The 25,128-nt window shown below is 36.3% G+C and overlaps 1 protein-coding gene across 2 annotated transcripts in view; it reads right to left on the bottom strand.

The window, feature by feature from the left end:
- ROBO1 (roundabout guidance receptor 1) overlaps positions 1-25,128 on the bottom strand; it is a 1,210,998-nt gene that overhangs the window by 41,567 nt on the left and 1,144,303 nt on the right. For both annotated transcript variants that reach the window (XM_032150402.2, XM_058437645.1), the window contains 7 exons: positions 24,387-24,558; positions 19,108-19,305; positions 15,034-15,060; positions 13,558-13,600; positions 7,165-7,319; positions 3,174-3,509; positions 1,338-1,445 (listed from right to left, as the gene is read on the bottom strand). In XM_032150402.2, coding sequence (XP_032006293.1) covers positions 1,338-1,445; positions 3,174-3,509; positions 7,165-7,319; positions 13,558-13,600; positions 15,034-15,060; positions 19,108-19,305; positions 24,387-24,558 — 1,039 coding nt within the window. The remainder of the gene's footprint in view (positions 1-1,337; positions 1,446-3,173; positions 3,510-7,164; positions 7,320-13,557; positions 13,601-15,033; positions 15,061-19,107; positions 19,306-24,386; positions 24,559-25,128) is intronic.

Here is a 25,128-nt window from a genome sequence, read left to right as displayed (position 1 = left end):
TGTTCTCTTCCCTAATTACCATCACACATCTTTACATCTTTTTACCATATATTCACAGAATATCAAATGATATATAGCAGTAGAACATCCAGATCTAGATATGTAAGCTGAGGGATACTGAAGGTCAATTAAATATTAATAACCTAGAATCATTGTTTATTTTCCCATTAAGATATGGTTTTCTCTATGTGACTAAAAATTCAAAGATGAAATGGCATAAGATAATAAAATATTAAAATATTTCATATGATTTTCTTAAAAGTAGATCCTTGAAATATTTCTCTTAATTTAGGATTGACTTAGTTTCAAAAAAGAAGTCATTTAATAAGATGTTAATTGTTAAACAAACAAACAACATATAATAGAATCAGAGTAAATCTAAAAGGTAAAGGGCCATTTCTAAGCTCCCTTAATTCCAACAGAAACACAGGTTAGACAATGCCAAACCAGCATGTTAGTTAAGGGAAAACTAAAATGCAACTGCCATATTCATTACAGAAGAGGGGTGGAGACTCTTGGCTCAAAGCGCCTAAGAACAACTTTAATCCAGTTGCTGGGAAGTGGCATTTCTACCCTCTCCTGGAGAAACATTGCTAGAGTCAAGATCAGTCGCTTTTGTTCTCACTGTGGTGTGACGTGCCACATGTTAGTTCTAATAACGAACTGCCTTTAATTAGAAAAACAGGACTTAAGTACCCAGCAAGCTCCCATCTGCAGCCCCATCAGGAAAACAGCTGGCAAACAGCTGCAATAGCATGAAGACCCCAGGGAAGAGGCCTCAATGCGGCTTTGGGAGGCACTTACAGGCAGGTTGGGAGGTTGCTTTACGAGGCTTCAGAGCAAGAACTGAGGGATCGTAGAGGGATGAGACACTGCGACAGGTTCCTATTGTACCTGAATCTCATGTTATTGTCTCTTCGGCTTTTGATCCTGCTCAAGTGTCCTCAAACATTATGTGCTTTTATAGGCTCGTTTCAAATGGCAACATATTTAGCAGGTTGACTCTGTGCAACATTTTTAGTTATATTTTGGCCAAGGGGAAAAAGAAGTTTCAACTGCCTTTACAGATTAGGCAGACATGTTTCTTCTGGCTTTGCTAAAGCTCATTAACAAGAAAGAAAATAGGACACTCAGTCTTTGTTGCCAAATAGAACATAAAATGATTTAGTGAGTGGAAAGTCCCTCAAATTGCAGAGACAAGACACATGCCTGAGAATCAAATTACATAAAGTGATTTAGACATGTCACCTACATACGTCAGTCCATTAGCACTCAATGTGTAATCTTGGAAAGTTCCAGCTTTTTAAAGGAGAAGTTCTTTGGTTCACCTTACTTACCAGATGTACTACTGCCCCGGTCTGAGCTGTTGTAGGATCCTCCTGTGTTCTGGTCGTATGATTGGTTGTATGGGATAGTTGGAGGAACTGGGTCATTTGCTCGATAATCTAGACATATCAGATGAAAAAACAATAAACATTTATTTTCTCTTCATGAGCGATTTCACATCTCTGCTTTCTCTATATTTCTGAGTAACTAAAGAAACAAATTGGACCATTTATTTGCCTTTTTTTCTCTTTTATTGTTGTATTCAGATTGTCAGGATATAAAAAGGCTTATACTCCAAATATATATAAACTATAAATAACTTTAATAATACCAATATTTTAATAAATCACAAAAATGTCCGCAAATCATAAAAAATAAATCACAATACATAAAAATAAAACTGAAACTTGTCAGCAAGGTTATATCTAATAAAAAATATATCTATGATTCAAAAAAAAAAACGAATATCTTAATTTGCCCCAGAAGTGCTTCTGCTTACTTAGGCAAAGGTGAAAATCCAAATGATAAGCTTGCCACTGGAATGTAGTCAGTAATAATCTGTCATCTAGTTGCATTCCAGGTATTTTATTATAGTCTGACATGCCAAATCTGCTTACAAGCAGCATAAACAATAAATCAGAGTTCTGAAATATTTGTACGAAGGCTCTCAGGGCTTTCCGAAGTCCACAGTAAAACAATACACTATGAAGGAATAATTTGACAATAGTTTGAATCACCACTGCCAACTCCATGATAACAGAAACAGTCCTGTTCATCTTTGTCAGTCTTTGTAATGAACTTATGCAGGAGTCTCGATCCATATTTATTAAATTGGGTTATTATACCAATCAAGTACTTTCTTAAACTTGAGAAAAGGCTAGCTGACTTTGTTCTCAAGTTAAAACATAATATTAACTTAAATGAAATTAAGTTATATTTTTGTAATCTTCAACTGCGATAAATCGCATTTTCGAACAAAATGTTCCCAACCCAAACCTCAAGAAAATGTCTATGTCTCCAATTATCTCAGTGTATTCTTTACCTGGAATAGGTGGGGATGCATTGCCCCCATCTATTCCCATTAGAGCAATCCTGGTTTTCCTAGAGGTATAACTTTGCAAATCATGTTATTATGGCAGTAGCCTAAAGGACTACAAAGAAATCAAACACCTATCATCTTTTCCAACTCATACACTTGATAAGAAACATTAGGAAGAAACATTTCCTTCAGGCCACAGAATACCATTCTGCAGCTTCAAGTTAATACTAAACTCAATTTATTTTAGGTTCTATACGGACAGACTTCAATCAGGTCAACCAAGGATATTTAGGTTCTAAAAGTATACATTGTAGCAGTCTTAATAACCACATGAGGTGGGAGACATACAACAAATTGAACCACTTCTCCAGTTCAAGTTTAATTTAATTATTTTATTTCAGGTTGATATAAAAATGCCATTGGTTTATATGACCACATAGAAGCAATTATCTTCCATCCTCTAGTGGAAAGAATGGGATAGTCTATTTATTGAAAATGTGAGGTATTGTGACAGTTGTACATCTGCCTCATGAATAAAAGATTGTCCGTCCCAATCCTTCACCTGCTATTAAATTTAATCTCAAAACCATTTGAAAATACTTATATATTATTATAAAATAAATTTTCCAAGGTTATTGTTGTGCTAATTAACTCTTTGACACTGGAAATTTTGAAACCAAAGAAATAAGAAAATCTCAGCGACAGAAGAAAAGATTTTACTTGCTAGTCGCAGACAAGTTTCAACATCTAGTTGAGGTGCTGACAGTATCACACAGAAACAGATGGGAATACGTGCAAGCCTCTTCACCTTTGTTCAGCTTGTTTTGCTCCATGATGTTGTGCTGAACTGGTGCCACTTCTTGTTTCTGCTGTCCCAGCGGTTTCCAGTGCTTCTCGCCAGAGTCCCCGCTGCCATTGTTCATGTTGTTGCTGAGGTTTGACTGGATGAGCTGAGTGGTGGCGTAAGGAGTAGGCTGCCCTGATGGATTGACAAAACGCCCATCCTTCAGATTTGGGCTATTGAAGGTTTTCATCTCATTGATTTTGTTACTAAGGTCCACATCACCATAAACAGTTGACTCAGGGAGCATCAGATTTGTTTGTTTGTTATCCAGTTGGTTGTTATAATTTGCTATACAATCAGCTATGTGCAATGGAGAGGAAAAGGAAAAAATCATTCTGCATGGTTATTCCTTTTAAATTTCTTTCTATGTAGCTTTGTGAGTCATAAGAAAATCGTTATGTAAAGTACAAGTGGGCTTAAATGAGATCAATAAAAATGGCCAAATATCCACATGTGCTTTCTAAAGAAAATTAATAATTGAAAAAATAAAAGAGGGTACACAGAATTTGTAGACTAAATAAATTTGAATTTCTGATAGTGCTGAAGTAAACAATTCACCCGATTTAAAATAATTTTCATTTAATAACCTCATTAATACGAATTCCACTAAAATAATATATACATGTAAATCATTACGTGCCAACTTTTTATTTTCTAGTCTTTGGTGACTGAATTACTTGAAGCTACTGGCTAGCTGCTGAAGCAACAGACAAAGCATATAAATTGAAAATCCAAGGGAAAAAACTACTCATAGATCAAAGAACTTGAAACTTAGGTATTTTATAAAATACATTTAAAAGATATGAGGAACAGGAGTAAAATGATAATAAATAGTACTAAGGAGAATTCTATTAGTTCTTGTTGTAGCCATGTTGGATAATTATTATCCAGAACATGCTATATAATCATTTTCTCATGGTTTCATAATGACAACCAAAGAAATATAAAATGACAATAATAATAGCAAAAGGAATCATAGTAACCTGGGTCATTGACTCAAATAAGCCTGAAATAATACTTAAATATCTAATATCTCATTTCCACTCCAGTTTTCTCTCCACTGAAATATTTGGACATTAAAAAACTAAATATACATACATAATATATACATTCATATATATATATATAAAAAATATGGCCTGCAGTTGAAAATATTAAAATGGTAGGAAGAACTGAAATCATATTTCTAAATTAAAATATTTCTAAATAGGAAAATTAGTTAAATTACAATGGTAAAAATATCATTATTTTATTCATATTGTCCAAAAGTGGTACCAACATTAACAAGTCACCTGCAGCATTGGCTTTTAACTGGATATGTTTAAAAATTATAAATTAACATGCTTGTTCCTAAAGATGTAAATGGGAATATAATCTTAAGAAAAATGTGTAATTTCTCTATCCTACTGAATTGAACTATTCCACATTTCAACCATGAACCGTCAGGGAACAGAAATATTTGTTTCATCTGGCCTCTGCTATTCTTATTTCTAATTTCTAGTTTTGTTTAACAGTGGTTAAGAAATACTATAAAGATCATGTGGTTTTTGCATTCTCATTTTGTTTCACCAATCTGTTTATACGTGTGTTATCCAACAGAACTTCGGAGATATTGGACGTGGTCTACTCCGCTTTGTCTGATACAGCAGCCACTAGTCACATGTGGCTACTGGGCACTAGAAGTGTAGCTAGTGCAAAAGAGGGACTGAGTTTTAAACTATATTTTATTTAATTCAATGTAAATAGCCATCTGTTGCCAGTGGCTATCATATTGGACAACACAGCTCTACCTATTAATTTAAATGGGTATCGCCATTTTTTCTCTCCTATAGGTCTCAACCCAGTTTTTCTTGTACTTATGATTACATGAGTATCCACCTGTCTAGACATTCAGAATATGGGCCTCTAGAGGACAGAGACTTGGTCACATGGATAGGTCACATCCATGTCCAGTGGAGACTCAGGATTCGCTTTAAGGGCAGACATGCAGATGGCTCTGTGATTTCTTCTTTATAGTGCATAGCATCTTTACTTAACTCCAACTTCTCTCTCGCACACAGGGTATTTTACTTCTATCATCACAGAGATTCCATACAATATTTTTAATAATTTTAATATTTCCTATATTGGGAATATTGGGTTTTTTGGGGGGCAGGGGTTGTTTGGTAAGAAATCTTTGGTAATTTTTATTTCTTTAAATCTTGCAGACTGTACATCCGATTTTTTACTATTATGTTTTGGCATGAAATTTTAGCAAGATAATTTACTCACACATACATCTGACCCAAAAAACAAACAACAGAAAATAAATGTATGCATGCACACCTGCAGTATATATATATATCTATATATATGCATATGTATATGTGTGTATGTGTGTGTGTATATATACACTTATATACGTATATAAGTATGTGTGTATACACATATATGTGTATATATACATATACATATATACGTATATAAGTGTATATATACTTACATATAGGTGTATATACACACACACTTAATATATACATATATATATATATCCTGTCCTCAGGATTTGCTACTATACTATAAAATCTGATGTTAAATTTCAGTTAATTTTTATTTAAATTTTTTGTTATTATTGTCGTAGATTATTATTATTTTTGCTATTAAAGAATTTGGTTCATTATGACTATGAATTTATTTACCTTTTGATCTGTGTTACTTCCAAAATCTCAAAAATGATTAAATATGATTAAAGATTATTTAATTACAATTAAAAATTGTATGCCAGGCACAGTAGCTCACCCCTGTAATCCCAACACTTTGGGAGGCTGAGGCAGGAGGGTTGCCTGAGCCCAGGAATTTGAGACCAGCCTGAGCAACATAGCAAGACCTGCATCTCTACAAAAAAATTTTTTTAAATTAGCCAGGCATGGTGTTGGGCGCCTGTGGTCTCAGCTACTCAAGAGGCTGAGGTGAGAGGGTTAGTTGAGCCCAGGAGGTTGAGTTTGCAGTGAGCTGTGTTAATGCCACTGCACTCCAGCCTGGGTGACCGAGCGAGATCCTATCTCAAAAAACAACAAACAAACAAGGTAAAAGAAATTGTAATCACATACATTCTTATCAACATAAATACTTTTGACCAGCCTGGCCAACATGGTAAAACCCTCTCTCTACTAAAAATATAAAAATTAGCTGGGTGTGGTGCTGTGTGACTGTAATCCCAGCTACTTGGGAGGCTGAGGCAGGAGAATCACTTGAACCCAGGAGGCGGAGGTTGCAGTGAGCTGAGATTGCGCCTCTGCAGTGCCTCTGCACTCCAGCCTGGGCTACAGAGTGAGACTCTGTCAAAAAAAAAAAAAAAAAAAAAGTTAAATACTTTCACGGCGTGCACAGTGGCTCACGCCTGTACTCCTAGCACTTTGGGAAGCCGAGGTGAATGGATCACGCGAGGCCAGGAGTTCGAGACCAGTCTGGGCAACATGGCAAAACCCGTCTCTACTTAAAAAAATATATAAAAATTAGCTGAGCCTGATGGTGCAGGCCTGTAGTCCCAGCTACTCGGTAGGCTGAGGCATGAGAATCACTGGAACTCAGGAAGCTGATGCCACTACACTCCAGCCTGGGCATCAGAGTGAGATTCTGTCTCCCATAAATAATAAATAAATAAATAAATAAATAAATAAATAAATAAATAAATACTTTCACATGATTTTGTCCTTATTTGCTATTGATTGTAGAATTTATCTTCCCAATTACCTGGGCAAAATTTCTTTGGTGGACTTTAGCAGAAGTATGGAGGTTAAGGGATGGAGAAAATACTCAAATCAGGCTATTTTGCTAAATTTTATCCAATGCTAAATAGCATTGGATAAAATACTGGTCAAATTTTATCTTCCCATGTAGGGAGAGGGAAAGAAAAGATCTTCTGGCTAGTTCCTTAAAAAGCTTATACATATCAGGCTCTCTCTGTGTCCCTAACCTGGGCGACTGTAGGTAGTGAGGTTGCTGTCGCTGTTTCCATTGCCTGCCGTGCAGCAGTTGATGGAGCAGTCATTGTGGCTGTTGCCAGTATTAGGCCACGTGTCTGCCAGCCATGGCTGTGTGGCAGGTTCACTGATGTTGAGAAGTCCGGGCCTAAATAACAAAATATATTGAAGCAAATGTTATATGAATAGAGAATAATATTTTCTATTTAAAATTCCAATACATTCCTCATCTTGTTATGCTCACAAATCATCTGATGAACTATGCTGAATGACATTATTATCCCTTTTATTCTACACACAAGGCAACTGTAATATAAGGTCCTGGGATGTACCTCCATTTACATAGCCATAACTGTACATGGGAAGAGTTATGCATCAGACCTAAAATCTCGTATCATTTGCAACGTTCTACTCTGCCTTTAGTCATAATGGTTAAAAATCAAACATGGAATATGAACATATTTTTGAGTCCTTTAGTGGCTTAAAAAAATACCCTAGTTCAGATAGTTGGAACTTCTTCATTTTGACCCATTAAAAAATTGTGACTCCTTACAACTTCATTAAAAAATGAAACAAGCCTCTTTACTCAGACAATAGATTCTTCAAATTAAATGCACCGGCATATTTTTCTCCAAAACCATGTTTCATACTTAATGAGTTTGGGGCTCTGTGACATTTTACACAGATCCTCATCAACGTTTCAGAGCACAGTTCTGTAAGCTTGTCAACATTTTCCGATGGTGACAATGTAAAATGTCATAAATCCCAACACAAGTAAAGGAAAGCTGATGAATTAAATCTGATAAAACAGAGATGTCCACTAAAAAGAATATTAGTGTTAATTTTGTTATTTTTCGGCAGAAGATGTTATTCCTCTTTTACTGTGCATTGGGAATGCCAAGTACATCAGCGATTATTAATGGGAGCCCTGGACCAACAGAGCCAGGGACTCAAACTGGAGTTCAAGTGGGGTTTTTCATTTCCTTTTCCAACACCGACTTCATACTTACCTCCATTCAGCAAAAGAGGTGACGTCCCATTCACAATAAACACACTGGCATTACAGGCTCTGCAAAGATTTTCTGGGTGGTTTTATTTTCTATGTTAAAATGCAATAATTATGTTTCTTATTTACCTGGGAAGCAAGAATCTGATATTTCACCTTCCATGGTTCTTATTCTAGCACATAGAATTTACTGAGTAAATTTAGTATGTAAATGATGGTTGAGAAATAATCCATTCTAAACAAAGGCTATGGACTTATGATTCATTTTTGTACGCATGTGTGGGTACATATATTTATATAATAAAAATAAATATTTACCCTTTGCTTATAATGTGTGAGGCATTGTTCTGTTTTTTTTTTTTGTTAAACAGGTGTGAACTCATGTGGTCATCACGACAATTTTACAAGGGAGGTACCGTTATCCAAATTTTAAAGATGAGGAAATGGGACGTCTAAGAGAGGTTACGAAGTTTGTGCATGGTTATATAAAGTGAGTGAGTGGCAGAGCTGAAATTCATACCCTAGCAGCCTGGCCCTAGAGCTTACACTCTAATCTAAGATTTTATAAACACATATACTGGAGAGTGCTAAAATTTCCTAAAGCTCCGGAATATTCTTAATAAAAGGAAAAGTGGAGACAATATCGGAAGTGTAAGCTGTTAAAACTGAGCCATCTTACTATTAAAATTGTTGATAAATCGTGATTTGAAGAGTAACATTTCCAAACTGCTGAAATGTTAAACATTTAAATGCAAGTTATAATGTAGATATCTGGAGCCTTGAAATAGATATTAGTTATAGAAATTCTGCATCTAGTAATCTTTTGCTCTTTATTTTATTTTTCTTTGAACTTAAACTATGAATGTTATCACTGTAGAAGTTATTAAAAATAAAACTCCATATGTGACACAGCAGAGATGTTATAGGACGTCTGAAGTATGGGCCAAGAGGAGATTTTCCACAGACTGACTTAAATGTTTCAAAAGAAATAGACAATATTTTTATGCTGCTCTGATTCCCTCTGAAAAACACTTCCATAGTGAATGCTTTGATATCATCATGGGCAGAGAGACCTTTTCATATATATGAGGGATTTCCAACAGCAAGCTGGCTTATCGATTTACATCCTAGTTTTCTGTTTAGACTTGAATTTGGAATGCTAATTATTTAAGGCAGAAGGTGAGCCATGATTACTGGTCTATAATGAACCTTAAAATGCCATGTGCAGATCTGACAGGACTTTGAGGAAGTCAAGGTCATATGTAGCTACTCTAATAAGGGTTCTAAGGTCTTTTTTTAAACAATTTCCCAGGCTACCTTTATATATTTGAGCTTAAGATATGAAGCAGAAAAAATACACATGGTCGTTATAGGGATTAACATGTTTCTTCAATATTATGTAATATTATCATATAATATATTAAGTGGATAGATTTATGTCATGAAGAAAAAAGAGGGCAAATGCACTTTAGTAATTATATGGCAATTGCCTTCAATTCCTACTCTTCTCTTGATATTCCAATCACTCACCCCAAGAAAGCCTACTTGAACTGCTAAATCACAAAATAAAACACTACAGAGTCCAGGAGCTGGGGAAATGGTGAAGGAGGCTGGGGGGAAGCTGACAAGGCTACAGGCTGTCTCCCCTTCCCACTGGCAGATTGAATGAGCTCTAAAGCCGAGGGCTAGATCTCAGAATTGCCAATATTTTAAAGAGAAGCAAAGGCTTGAGCTCTATTTCCTCACCTCCCACCAACAGGGAATGTGGTAAAGCCAGACTTTCCCACCGCACCCTTCTCAGGTTTTCTCTGCGTTCTTGCTTTATGCTGTGGTTTGGATTAAGTACGTTTTTTGGACACATTGCCTGGAATGTTTGAGCAAAGGAAAACAAATGAATAGAAACAGCTACTTAATATTTCCATGATCATTTCCCTGGATTTTCTCACAAATTCTTTGCCCTTTTTAAGTTGGGAAGGGGTCTCTTTGCTTACCACAATCTTCATTCTCTCTTTTCCAGGAATAGCCACATTTGCAATGTTCACAATTGTAACAGAGTTCTAGATAACCTTCTCCTTTTATTAGAGGAAAAAATACAGCCTCCAAAATTTCTCTGAAGTCACCAAGGACTGAACTCAGGCCTTCCGACATTCGTTTATTCAATGGCTCATTCATTTTTTTCTTACTTATAGGTGACATCTTTCAAAAATTAATCATTCATGTGATTTATCACATTTATTTATGTAATTCAATAAACTACATTTATTGCATTATTAAAAACCCATTTATCGATAAATAAACCATGTAATCTCCATCCTCCAGGAACTCACACTCTCGTCAGAGACAATCATATCTACCAGGATTTGCCAAACATTTTCTGTAAAGGACCAGAGAGTAACATTTTAAGGCTTTCCAAGCCATACAGTCTCTCTGATAACTACTCAACTCTGCCAGTGTGGCGCAAACACAGTCATAGAAAATATGTAAACAAATGAGCCTGGCTGTATTCTTATAAAACTTCATTTAAAAAAACAGGTGGAAGGCTGGATTTGGCCCGAGAGCTGTGATTCGCTGACCTCTGATATAAACAAAAGATAACGGCATCACCTTATGTTAGGTGCTTCATTGAGGTAATTCCACATTAGAGAGTTGATGGCAGGTGGAATGCAGTAAACTGAGAAGGGTCGCGGGGTGGGGAGACAGTCCAGACCCATGTAATACATGCACAGTGTAGTAAGGACACATAAGAGAATGCGATCTTGGCAAATGGCAGGTGGGGTGACACAGTGGATTGTAGGGTCTGGCACATTTTGAGGTGTGAAGTGAGTCTGCAGAGCCCTGGAGCTGTGGACTTTGCATATTACATTATGCCGAGTTTGGATCTGATCTTCTAAACATGATCGGTCCTATTGATAATGGGATTTTCTGGAGCTCAGAAACATGATCAATATGCATTTCAAAAGATCATCCTCTCTCCAGTGAGCAAAGGGAATTAGCAGGAAATAATGCTAATGAAGGTATTATAGATAAAGGTAGGACTCCTGAGAGCTTTTGTCATAGATTAGGCAAAGGAGAAGTAGGGCTCGAAATGAAACAACATGACAGTGAAAGGAGTAAGAGACAGCATCAACAAAATGCAGTAATGGATACAGGAGGTCCAAGAGGATGGCTGGAAGGTTTTGGCTTTGGTGTCATTAACCAAGTGAGGTAGGAGGTCCAGTGAGGACTCAGAAAGTCTGAAACATGAGGGGAACCAGTGCTTAAGGGACAGACACAAGAGAAGTTGTGTAGGAGTTTGGTTCATTATTCCCTCTCTGATCTCGCTGGATCACGAAACACATAGACACACAGACACACATACACATACACTGACACACACATCCGTAAGTGGCTAGGAATGAGGAATGCTTTACCCTTCATAAAGCATCCTTATTGTCCTCATCCTGTTTTATTTTTTCCATAGCATTTATCAACTGCTGATATTATACAGTTGACTTTTAAAAAAAATGTTTATTATTCATCTTGCATTTCCCCCACTATAATGTAAGGTCTAGAAGGGCAGGAATTTTTATCCACTTTGCTTACTGATGCATCCCAAGTAAGTAAACTAGTACCTGTCACATAGTAAGTGTTCAATATATTGCATGAATAAATAATTTTAAAATTTTGTATATAACTGACATTTTGAGCACTGACTCTGAAATCTTTACTGAACTGCTGCCTCCGTAACATCCCAACATCGTTTAGCATTTCATTTAGGAAAATGATCATTTCTACTTAGTATTTGAAATAAATCAGTTTCACTGCCAGGGATTTCATTTTTAAATTTAAAAAGCTATGTTTGTTTTGTGATATAGTGAGCTTTCCAAATAGCTCAGCAACTTTGTAAGTTTTTCCTTCCTGCCGTAGCAACTAGCATTCACTACCTATGCGTTCCTGCCATTGTTTCCCATGTGCCAGTTTGCTCTATCCAGGTTGTAAATTCTTTTAGAGTAGGAACCAGGCTTATTTTTCTGTATGCGTGTGTGATTCTTGTGTACACATGCCCACGCACAGAGGCTAGTGAAGAACATATCAAAGATGCTAAGGAAGCACTTTCACATGCTTTGATTAATGAGGAGGTTGAAATATACACATGTAATGAAGTGATTATAAAATCAGGTATTCCAGATTCACCCACGAGAAAATACTCTTATGCCAGAGGCTCCTTCACGAATGTCTGGGCTGTGATTTAGATGGAATTCCCCTGGATGCACAAACATGCCCTGGTTTAATTCCTGAATCAAGTGGATTTATTCCTTATGAAAACCTCCCTAGCTTTGGGTCTGTCACTGGCTGGCTTTGTTTCACAGGTATGAAAACAGGAAGTTAGCAATACCCAGGAAAGAAAAGATTAGTACTTGTTGCCAAATTTGTACAGCATTGGCTAAAGGGAGTCAACCTTCTTTTTTTTAAACCACTCTTTGTTATGTACTAAAGTCAGTAATTTTCTTATCCGATGGCATGTTCCTTGAATTCAGGAATAATATCCTACTCATTTTTATCTTTCCAGTAGCAGCCATGTTATACAGCTGTACAAAGAAGGGAATTTAGTAAGTTCACTGAATTTGAATTATAAGATGGTTTTGGTTGGAAGATTTTTTTTTTTTTACACTGTAAGCTAGATGTTACTGTTTTGGAGAAAAAAGAAAAACATCTTATTGTGAAAAATTCTGAAGCTTGGCTCATCACATAACTTATACCTTATTCCAGCCCCTTTAAGCTGGTTGTCACATCAATTTGTGATTTCTCTGTGAATACATTAAAGTTCACTGAATGATAATTAATTTAAAAATCATAACTATAAGATTGAGATTCATTTCAATTAGAGGAGGGGAAACATTCTTTGTTAACAAGCTATCCAGATTTCCTCTTTTATTTCAACACATTTTCCTGCCAATGGGGATGTGAACTATGTTGAATTCATAACAAGAACAAACAAACATAACCTACAACTTATCAGCAATTGCTGTGTTCAGCAGGTTTTTCAAATGAACACTTTTTCTTGGATAGTATTTGTTAACTAGCTAATTTGTTAATCTTCATAAATGCCACAGCTCAGTCACTTTAACTCCTTTTAATCATTTGCTAAATCAGCAAGTCTCTTTCTCGGTTAAAGTCCTCCCTCTGGTGGTCACCGACTGAGACGCAGCTACTCCAATCAACTACATTTGTGTGTAAACAGCTTGGTTCAACAGCACAGCTGAATGGAGTCTTTGTCAAGAAACTAAAGAAATTCCACCTTTAAGTTAGACTTTTTAAGCAGAGAAAGTGGTGTCATTGAGGAAGATGAAGAAATATTTGGAATTCCCTGTAGGATCTACAAAACAAGCAAGATAATTACCTCCCTCCACTGCTGACAGCTTCGCCTCCTCTCTGGTAAGTTACTAGAATGTTACGAAAAAAAGGAACAATTAATAGACATATTTATATATCAAAAGCTATTACATTCATGAGCTTCTTTCTAAAATGGAATTCCTCCTGTCTTCCTACACAGAAGCATTGCAAAAATCACATGATGTAACAGATTCTGATTCAACTAGTGACATTTCTTTAAACATTGTATAAATTATATATACATATCATATATCTAATTATATATATAATTAGATATCTATATATCACTCTTATTTTCTTCATATTCCAATAAGGTGGAGAATCAAGAAAAAGCAAAACATCAGTACACTCTTATTAAATATAACTATTACACATCTGTACATTAGCATTCCCATGGATTTCCATTTTGAATTTATTATTGGAGCACATAATTTCATGATTTTATATAAGTGTAAACTTAAACTCAGGAAAAAAAAAAACTACTAGATTATTTTCCCAGAAGTATGAGTACCAGTAAGTCAAAGACAAATGTTAAAATAAACCTTTCTACACACAAAGATGTATGCCAAGTTGTGACTATTAATTCACGTGATCTATTTGTTTATTGTGGCTTGTGCAAATTATTTCTCATTATATTTTCATCAGACATGTATAGATAATCAAAATATAATGCTCTTGAAAACATCCTCAGCTTAATACATTTAGGGTGGAAAAATTTAACCATAACAAAAAAAAGATTTTCACATAGTTAGGCTATGTGGTTAAGAAGATTAGCTTTTCTGTAAATACAGACACATTTTCTAAGAAGAAATGTGTTTTTAAAGCTGCCAAATTCTGCTACTTAGAAGAACTCCAAACTGGACGTCTGTGAGAGAGAGATAACTGTTCCCAGTGATGACAATAACTGGATTAAAACTGAGAGGGCATAACTACAGGTACATCTTTTCCTGGAGGTGATGTGACAGAAGAGGACCCATTTTGAAAGAAATTGAATAGAACGGAATATTAGGATTCTGACTTAGGGAAAACGAAAAGTTTTATCTTTCCCATGTGCTGGATATTGTGGTTACCTTTAACAATATTGATTCTGGGGACAGAGAATTATAAGGGAGAGAAATTTTCGTTGGAAAACTTGAAAGCTTAAGTTGAAAAATGCACTGCCAAGTCTGAAATAGTCAATAAGATCATTAGCATGTTAATTCATGCTGAAGGTAGAGACAGTGTGTCTACTTAATGAAACACATGCAAACAAGGCTAAGATCCAGCGTGGAATTGTGAATAAATAATTGCATCGAATGCACGAAAAGCAACACCAACCATTTCTACTTTAAACACATGCCTGGTGTGAGTAAATCAAGTATTATATTCCACTTTAAGTTCTTCCCCCAACTTACTGCAGAAAATGAAATAAAAACAGAAACACAATAGTAGAACACATGCCAAACAAACAATGGAAAGGAGGAGGGTAAGTGCAAATATATACCTGTTGGTGTGAAGGTAAAAGACGGGACTGAAAATCAAAACAAAATATAAACCAGTTATTAAGCTGAAGAGAGAAAGGGAACATATCACATTAGTATAAATCAAGCAGACAGCTGAACATAAAACAAATGTAAATAACTAAGCCAGTAGTTCTGATACTCTGATCTATGAATAAAACCAACTCTGAGGTTAAAAAAAGAAGCTTGCCTCTACAGGTACCATTTTGAAGTGTCTGACATTCTAGTAAGCTCAGGAAGGGAATTCTGCTAGGTTAGCCTGTGAATGACCCTGCATTTAGTAACACAGATTTAGCTCACGGCTTTCGTACAAACAAGAATCCTCCACTATTAATCATCTCCAAACACAGGATGATGGATTCTTAAACAATTATTATCAGAGTCTTGCTGGAACCTTATCTAGAAATCTGAAAGTAAATGCTTATTAAAGTGAACTACTAGGTGCACTTATGTACTCAACATTGAGAGAAAAAAAAGAAAGAAGGAAAAGAAGGAAAGTCAAGGAAAGGGGAAGAAGAAAAAAACAAACACAATAAAAGTAAAGGAAAGGAAAGAAAAAGATGAACCGCATAAAAGAGAACCATAAAATTTAACTGTTTCACTGAGCGGAAATGCCTGACATCTTATCACATAAATGACATTTTTTATCATCATAAAAATTTGTGAATGGACAGAAAAAACTAGAGTTTTACATTTTAATTTCTTTGAGTTTACTTTTAGAAGCTTCCTAGAAGTAGGCTGGACATTCTTTTAATACCACAGTAGAAGCTAAACAATAGAACAATAACACCCTTCTGAAAACCTTCACTCTCTCTGCAGTTATAAATCTTAATCTAATCAATAATGCCTGAAATTGAACTGCAGACCTCAAAAGTAGCAGCCATTCCTCCCCCACTTTTCCTATCTTCTCTCATTCCTGGGGGGTTGGATAACGGCAGAGCAATTTCCATGTCATTTCATAGAGGGAGGAGATTGACTTATTTCCAATCTCTTCATGTTAAATTAAAGTAAACGCTGCTCTGGTTAAAAAAAAAAAAAAAAAGCAAGGAAATATATGTTATTCCCTCTAAGATTAAAGTTTCTCTAAAATAATCTTTAGTACAAATAAACTAGAATACTGATTACTTATCATGTATCAAAACACTGCCAGAATTATATTTTATATTTCACATTTGAACATCTCCAAGAAATTTACTGTAGAATCGGAGCATTTGGGGTTGCAAACCGAAACGCTATAGCATCCTCTACAATTGTCACTTCTTACCAAGCCACTTTATCTCTGAGCATACTAGAAAGAACAAAAGCAAAAATCTCAATGCTGTGTCCCCAATTTATACCCTGGCCTTCGTTTGCAGCACAGCAGTCCCTGTCTTAAGACTCCTATTGTGTTTTTCTTCAGTCAGGTCTTTTCAGAGAGTCAGTGTAATTTAGCTACATTCAAAAATTCAGAGCCATAGTAACAAGTCTTCATAAAAAAAAAAAAATGAAAGGTGCATTTGAAACTAAAGCTACTCAAGCAAGAATGGAGTTCCTGAACATTAATTTGCAATCGCAAGGACACTGGGAAAATATGAAAGGTCCTTGTCATTACTTCTCCTAGCTAACTGCTAACCCCACTTTGAGGAACTGAAGAAGAGATGAAAAGGAGGTCAATCTAAATGAAATTTTCACTCCTAGCACAACAAATAACAACTTAATTTTCAAAGCTTCCAATAATATAATAAACTCTCTGTGTCCCTAAGTGATGCGGGTGCAATATGTGAATGCATGTGGACAGGGGGTACCCAGCGAACTGGCAGATGTCACACCGATAGCTAAATGTAAGGGGGAAATGTTAAATGTGCTCACTATTCCCCCAAAGTTACACTCTGGCTTGATGTTTTATAGGTCAATAGGCTCTTTTACATTTTTTATTCTTTAAAATATTTCACTTTCTTTTTTTCTTAAAATTACTGGCATTGACTTTGGTATAGAAAATTAAAGATCTCAAAATGCACTTAAAAATTGCATAGAAACAAAATTATAAAAAAGTGCCAACAGGACAAAGTGAAGAAAGCAGAATCAAATGCTCATCAAATTACATTTGTAATTATGTTCTATGATTTCTGCTTAAACACAAGCTAAGTTGAAAGGGCAATGGTATTAGTTTAATAGGTTTTGCACAAAGAGCACATAGGCATTTGTTGGCATGCTCAAAGTACGTTAGTAACGAAAAAGAAACATTTCAGTAGGAAGCAGAGTTGCATGTCATATTTTTAGAGTTCAAGACAACGTACAGCATTAAATTATTATAATCACATAGCTATGGCACTTCATAAGAAACACAGGATTCCACTGACTGGCTATTTGCAAAACAAGAGTTGATGATGGAGGTCTTTTGATGAAGAATTCAAGAGACTCCACATCTATACGTTAATTAGTCACTCTTTTCCTCATTCAAATCCAAACATCTTCTACCCCCAACACCCTACCCCTTCCCCGCTCCACCAAACAAAGACATCCAAAACCCCTTGTCTACAATTATTTTTAGTCAAAGGTTTTATATGGTAACATGTGCCTGACATTCTTCTACTTTGTATACATAATGAGCACCAGTTCTCTTTTCAGTAACCTCCAAGCCCTCATTTTCCATTTCACAGGCGGGAATATTGACATACTGCTTCATCCCTAGAGAGGACACATATCTGAAAAAAACATATTTAAGGATGACAATGCTAAAGCAAATGTATGTACATGAAGAGATTGCTGCTGAGCCATAGGCAGGCAGCAAGGAGATTCATTTTTAAGTATTAGTGATGCATTTGTGTTGACTCTTGCTAAGTCCCCATGTGATGGAGAACACAAATATTTTAGACTGCTGTCCCATACTCTTTTATCTATGCATAGGGACATTCAAGTTCTAGTTAACATGAAAAATTCTGACTTTGCCATATAATTGGTCAGAGAAACAATCTGGCCAACATGTGTAAGAAATGTTCACTTATGTAGAAAACTGGGGGGAAAAAGTTGGTGATGGTAGGGTAGAAGACTTTAATTGGAAATCCTCTTTAAATTTGCTTTGCAGCAAAGCAAAGCTGTTGCATTCGACTGAAGGACGGGCCCTATAATTTGCATAATCTGCCATTTAAGTCGGTACAATTTTGAGAGCAAGAAGGGGTACTAGAAGTGATCTCGTTGGACTAAGGACAAACTGGGTGTCTCTGGAAACTAGGACTTATTCAACCATCTAACCTAATCTACAGCCCAGATCTGAGGCCCAGAATTGATGAAGGTATCTAAGGGGCAGGGAGGATCATCTGTCTGACACTGTTAACAATTTCCTTTGAGAATAAAAAACATAAAAATATCAGCAGTCTTCAGAGTTTAAGGACAAGTAGCAAAAGTATCTGTGAAAATCTTAGTACATTTGGGTGATCTGTAAAATTGTAAATAATAATAGTGGCCAAGTAAGCTGTCTTTTTTAAAACTAAACACATTTGTAACAAAATCACCATCACTAAGTAACAGCATACACATATTCCATTTCACAACTTTATAATAAAAATGGACTAACCCTCTTCTCTAAGCAGTACATCACTCAGTCATGCCTTCCATATTCACTGAGAAAGGAGTATTTTGTAAATAATCAAATAGCAGTATTTTCTATTTTGCTTCACAAAGGGTAACAATGTCTCCCCTGAAACCATGTGAGGCTGTTTAAAGGTTGCGTTCATAATTCCAGTAACAAGGACATTAAAAATTTCCCTCAAGAATACAAAGCAATAAAATCATTCCCTAAGAGAAAAGGGAAAAGGCGTAACAGCCAAAGGTGGACCTACCTTGGTGAAATCTGTTTTAAAGGAACTGAGCCCTAACAAACTAATAAACTCTATTTGTAGTTCTGCTATGTAAGAGAAGTTAATATGTGGATACTACGGCACAATAAACGCACTTTTGAAAATCTTTATATATTAAAAAAATTTTAGAGGATATGCACATTCATGAATAATTTGGAATCAAATATTAAAATCAAGAGTTTTATAAACATTAAAATATGAAAACCTTGGGAAAGCTACTACCTTTTCTGATACCCGCGTAAGTACTAGTAAGTCCGTTTCTCTTCTTGCGGTGTCGATAAAGCCAGACGCTGAAGACCATGAGGATGATCCAACAGGCTGCTCCGATACCTGCGATGAAGGCCGGCTGCTTCACGACATCTGAAATCTGCTGAGCGAGACTGACTTGGTCCTCAGGTGACACAGGGTTTCCATGGGAATCTGGAAAGTCATCTTCCGATTAATTTGGGTTGAAGACTCCAGGCAATAATGCACACACTCATTTGTGGCTGCCATTACTTTGTTAATTTCTGGATAATGATTTCTGTTTTTCCTCTCACACCACTCACCAGCATCAAGTAAAATAGTTCATACTATTTCAGCAAAATTGCACAATTTTATTTATTTAGTTCAACTCAAAGCAAGTGTGACAATTGTATAGAATCATGTTAAAAACAAAAGCAATGGCACTGTTTCTCTTTTCGAAGCAAAAAGCTCTTCGGGTTACTGCTTAGATTAAGTCTCACAGGACAGTGCTAACTAACTGAGAAAAATACAAAAACATAACACTAAAAAATGAAATACTTTAATACACAGACAAATAATACATGTACAAATAAGGAATATTTAATAAGTATTCACAGACAATAAACTTTCTCAGTCTTCTATAGGCATGCTTAAATAGTATGTTCTAAAAAAGAGAAATAAAATTTTATTTCCTCTCTAAGCTAGATATGGAAAAGTCTCTATGTGTGTGCATGTGTGTGTGCCCCTGACACTAACATTATATTGTAAGACATTTCAGTGTCTTAGAAACGCATTACTTAATGTAAGTTCAGACAGACCTACACAATTCAGGATCAGCAAAACCCAGTGAAAAATTCAGGTAATGTTACCACTGAAAGAGCCACAAATAATCTCCCCATTAAAATAATAATCATGGTAAGCAACAGATAAAATAATGTGAAATATGTAAAAGAATTATAATATCAAGGGTTATGAATACTCAAAAGGGCTTATATTTTCGGCTGGCCATTTTGATTCATTATTTAAAAATTGATGAATATATGGCTAAGAAAATTAACTTAGTTTACATTTATGTTTTAAGCCTACTGAGTTTTTTTCAAGCCCACCATAACACGCAGTCACACAAGGGGTCTGCAAAGTTGCTGTAGAGACCTGGAGGCTGTATCACCAATGCACTATCCAATTCTGTTGGCACTGAGTGATATCAACCCTGAGGGTGCCCACTGTGCAGAATTCCCACCTCTGTCTGTAATTTTGATGTTCTTCCCCCACCACATCTGGTAAAACAAGAAGCTGTTGGCCCATTTCATTAGGATTGGTGCTTTCTTACAATCATTAAATCATTTGAGTCTGATACATATTGTTGTCATGAGTTCTTATAATTTTATGTGGCCTCAGCATTGACTCTGAATCTAAGTTTAACCTTCTCATAGCAGAATCTGGGTTTTGACACCCTTGACAATTTCCAGCTCCCTGCCTCCCTCCAGTTCCTCAACATGGTCAATCCAGACATCTGCCTTACACGACTGACTTATGGTGGCCACCTCCCTGTGGGATACGTAGATACAACTTACTTGACTCACCCCAGTGACCCCACACCCCTCATGGACCGTGCAGATATGCCACAGTGACCATTCTCAGACAGAATGTGACCCCATGGAACTTGTGCCGTTTGCTCTAAGAACCCACCAGTTGGAACTTCCCAGAGGAAACCTTCAACAGCAAAAGTCCTCAGAGCCTAGGTCTTCCCCCCCCGGATCCCCACCTGCTGTTTGAGCACATTGCCCTGGTGGCCTTTCATCTGCCCTTGTGGGCACACCCTCTGTCTCATGGGTCTGTGAGTAATAAACTGCTTCCGTTATTTCGTGTGTTTTTGTTGTGTTGCCTCCTATGAGTCCCATCTAAGCAACACACTGGGAGGTTTTAACTTTCCTCCCAGTCAAGGCTCTCCTAGGAGGGGGCATGTGGACAGGAATAAGCCGGACACAGGTCGGATAAGAGCCACAGGGGCGTCTACCAGTATAAACAAGTTTCCTGTGTGAGGGACACCTGGTCATGGGTTGAACACAGGCATTATGCTGTCTGCCAGGATTAAAAGGCATCCTGTGAAAGGCACAAAGTGAACACCCACAACCAAATTCTCCAAAGCCCTGTCAGGGCAGGACTAGAGTTTATAGCCACTCTGCAAAGAGAGACCTTAAGACCAAATTAGAAAGAAATACAGCAATTCTGCTAATACAATCTGCTTTAAGATAGAAAGATTTTTCAATCCAAAAATACATTTTTTTCATAAAGATAATTGGTATAACTCATTACATAGGAATAACATTTTTTATGGATTCTTCTTTCAATGGATTTTTCTCTTATCAAATGACATTGCATTTTGATAAGAAAACTGGAAGGAAAAATAAGCAACGTTCAATGACGAAGGAAACAGCCTTCAGGAAAACAGCACTCCTTTCAATGCAAAATGGCCAAATTCCTTCTCATGTTGTATGAGTGTGTGTGGTTTTTCAGTTTGCTTTGTTCTTGAACAGAATTCCAGATCTCATTCTATAGAAGGTCAAGGCTGAAAAACCCATTTTCACAAGCAGTTATCTGCCTTTCTCTGTTTGTTGAATGAAAGTTTTATTTCATGTTCCAGACTCTTTTATTACCTCTGGTTATCCTAAGAGCACTTCATCCTCTTAAAGTTCACCGAGCAGACCTGTTCTTCTTATTCCTAATACATTCTTTGTATCTGCTAGGTTTATAGATTTCATGGCTGTTTGTGCAAGGTTAAGATGGGTAGCCTCAGATAATACGGAAACAGCCAAGAGAGGTCCTGTGCAAGCAACCAGATGGACTTAACAGACTCAAGTGTGGTATGACTAATGAATTAAAACAGCCACTCGCTGGCTCAGTCTTTGTCTCACTGCAGCTGAGCCTATATTAAGACATGGAAAAATGGAACTCATTTATAATTTCAAGGAAAACAATTTGGCCCTTAAGCCCCCATGGTTTCAATCTTAAATAAATAAAATTATACATAGTCATTTTCCCAATTTATCTTCCAAAAAAATAGAACTAAATAATCTTCAGTCATAAAAATAGGTAAACAACAATATATAGAGTCATCACAGTGTTAACTTATTTCAATGTTAATAAATTATACTGACATTTAATAAAATTGGGCAAATATTTGACTATCAACTATTTTCTCAATATAAACTGTTTTCCTCCACATCTTATATAAACGTGCAACCGATGCATCAAGCAACTTATTTTGTTACAGTTTCTTGTGTTGCTTGAAACAAACCAGGAGCTATTTTTTGTTTAAAAGTTTTATTTCTATATATAATCATTCGTTATTTTTTTTAAAAAATATTTTAGTAGTTTTTGGAGAACAGGATGTTTTTAGTTACATGGATTTAGTAGTAATATGAGTGCAAAAATCAAATTTTAGCCTATGGCTGTGATAGAGACAGCAAGTTTTTCCCTAAAAGCTTAAATGGGACCCTCATATAATACAGCTGTTGGGAGGAGGCTTCCTAGCCAGTGACTTAGTTTTGTAGTGACCACATTCATTTGCTCGCAGTCACACTGGGAGGAGTGATGTGTACCATGTCTAGACCCGTACCACTGAACACTTCCATAGACAATGCGTTTCTTTCCTCCCCTTGCGCAGGCCCAGGGTCCACTTCAGAAGCGCTGTGATAAAGAGGCTAACCCATCTGCCTATGATCCTCAATGCCTGTGTGGAACAGAGTCCCCACCCCACAAGTGGACTTTGGTAGACGTTATTGTCTTATAGGACAGAAATTCTGCAAGTGTATCTATTACCGCAACTCGCATTGTCTAAACAATGGAACATCAATAACATTCTTCAAAATAAATGTGAAGTTCTTTATGTATAGCAATGAAGTTTATGAAAACCAGGTGTTTCTTAATTTTGTTTTGAAATAATTTCCAGGATGTCACCAATATTAACATGCAAAACTAGTATGTAATTGTGAATTACAAAGCTTCATACGTCTGATCCTTTTTGATGATTTAACAACTGATTATAATATTAGTAACATATACTAATATTTCGCTAGTCATAAAATACTACTAACGCTTAACTTCTGATCTGGAAGATAAAAACATAAAGGTGCTATATGCTTCTTGGCATCATTCAGAATTTACATGTAGCTTCTTAATATTTGAACCTTTCTTCTTGCTTTTCAGGTACAATGGTCTTTGTTCTGTTATTGTTTGTTTTAGATTTTACTAGCATGTGCTTACTAATTTGTACTTTATGTTCATGCCATATTGCCCAGAGTGAATGGTGGTAATGAAGCTTTCGATGTTAGTTTTAATTCATCTAACCATGTTTGAGGCACAAATCGCATTTAACTTTCTAAGCAATCAGCATATAAACATATTTCCATACTCTTTGACATCTCAATCTATCTTTTTTGTTATAATAAACAATTACAATTTTAAATAGACACTACATGTGAATATAAATTGGTCATTGCTATAAACTTCTAATACCTGATTTAAGTTTTAAATAGAAGTTTGCTTATTTGATTTTTGTTTGTTTGTTTGTTTTGAGACGGAGTCTTGCTCTGTCTCCCAGGCTGGAGTGCAGTGGCGTGATCTTGGCTCACTGCAAGCTCCGCCTCCCGGGTTCATGCCATTCTCATGCCTCAGCCTCCCAAGTAGCTGGGACTACAGGTGCCCGCCACCATGCCCAGCTAATTTTTTGTATTTTTAGTAGAGATGGGGTTTCACCGTGTTAGTCAGGATGGTCTCGATCTCCTGACCTCGTGATTCGCCCGCCTCGGCCTCCCAAAGTGTTGGGATTACAGGTCTGATCCACCGCGCCTGGCCTATTTGTTTGATCTTAAATCCAAGCAACTGAGTTCAATGAAGGTGCAGACTCTCTTTCATGTTCGAGGAGCTCCTTGGTGCTCAATTAATAGTATTTGTTGAATAGATTAAAAAATTATATAGGACAGGATTAGGATAACATTGCATATTGACAGCCTTTTGCCTGAAATATCAAAAATGTGTGCTTGGATATGTTCAAGTTTAGTTGAGATATCTATGTCCATATATCTATATCTAGTCTCTCTCTCTCTCTCTCTCTCTCTCTCCCCTATATATTAAGTAAAGCTAACACCTTTTTGTAGCTCTAAGCCATATTCCATATTCTATTAAATTAGCAATGGTGGGTGGCTCAGCCAAATGCAAAAAAGCAAAGCAGGACACACAGTAGAGTGATAGATTGGATGTGCACTGACACTCACCCAGCTGGATGAACTGAGGCTCACTCTTCACCCCAGGCCCAGCCCCAGTGCTGGCTGCCACTTCCACACTGTATCGGATTCCAGGAACAAGAAAGGGAATGATCACGGAAAAGGTGGAACCATCCACTGTTTTGTTGATGTGGTATCGAGTTTCATTGCCCAGACACCAAACCTGTAAGAAGTACATCACAAAAATCAAGCTGGTAAATTACCTAAATGAATGCAAAGATCAACACGGGGTTGCAGTTTTAGACCTAGACAGAGTACAAAACTGTCATGCACAAACATAGGAAGTTTCCAAAGTCATTTTTCTCTAAAATCTAGTTCTATGAGCAATCTTCTGGTCAAGTTTAATGTTAAAAGTAGTTTCAAGGCATCTTTATTACTTTCTCATATACTTTTAAAAGGTTATATCAGGTAAGTCTCCAAATCTGTGCTTGAGGGTAGTAGTTTCTATCAGCCCACTTCATTTAGATTTCTTTTTAACACCAAGATAGTATTTGCCAGATAAATAAGTACCTTGCAGATAGCTGTGTCTATGCAGATCAAGAACAATACTCATTCAACATTTGCATTCTAGGCATGACACAGATGACCAGATATTGTAAAACAAAAATGAGTAGGAAACTCCAAGTCTCGTACTTTACTTCAACAGTTCTCTGGGATCAACCTGCCTGGCACTGGCACTGGCACATCACATCTTACAAGGAGTAGTTGATTGAAAAGGAAGGAGAGCTTCTGA

Source organism: Hylobates moloch, unplaced genomic scaffold, assembly GCF_009828535.3.
Source record: "Hylobates moloch isolate HMO894 unplaced genomic scaffold, HMol_V3 SCAFFOLD_4, whole genome shotgun sequence".
Lineage (NCBI taxonomy): Eukaryota > Metazoa > Chordata > Mammalia > Primates > Hylobatidae > Hylobates > Hylobates moloch.
The sequence above is the reverse complement of the archived record's forward strand: the minus strand, read 5'-3'. Positions and strand labels throughout refer to the sequence as shown.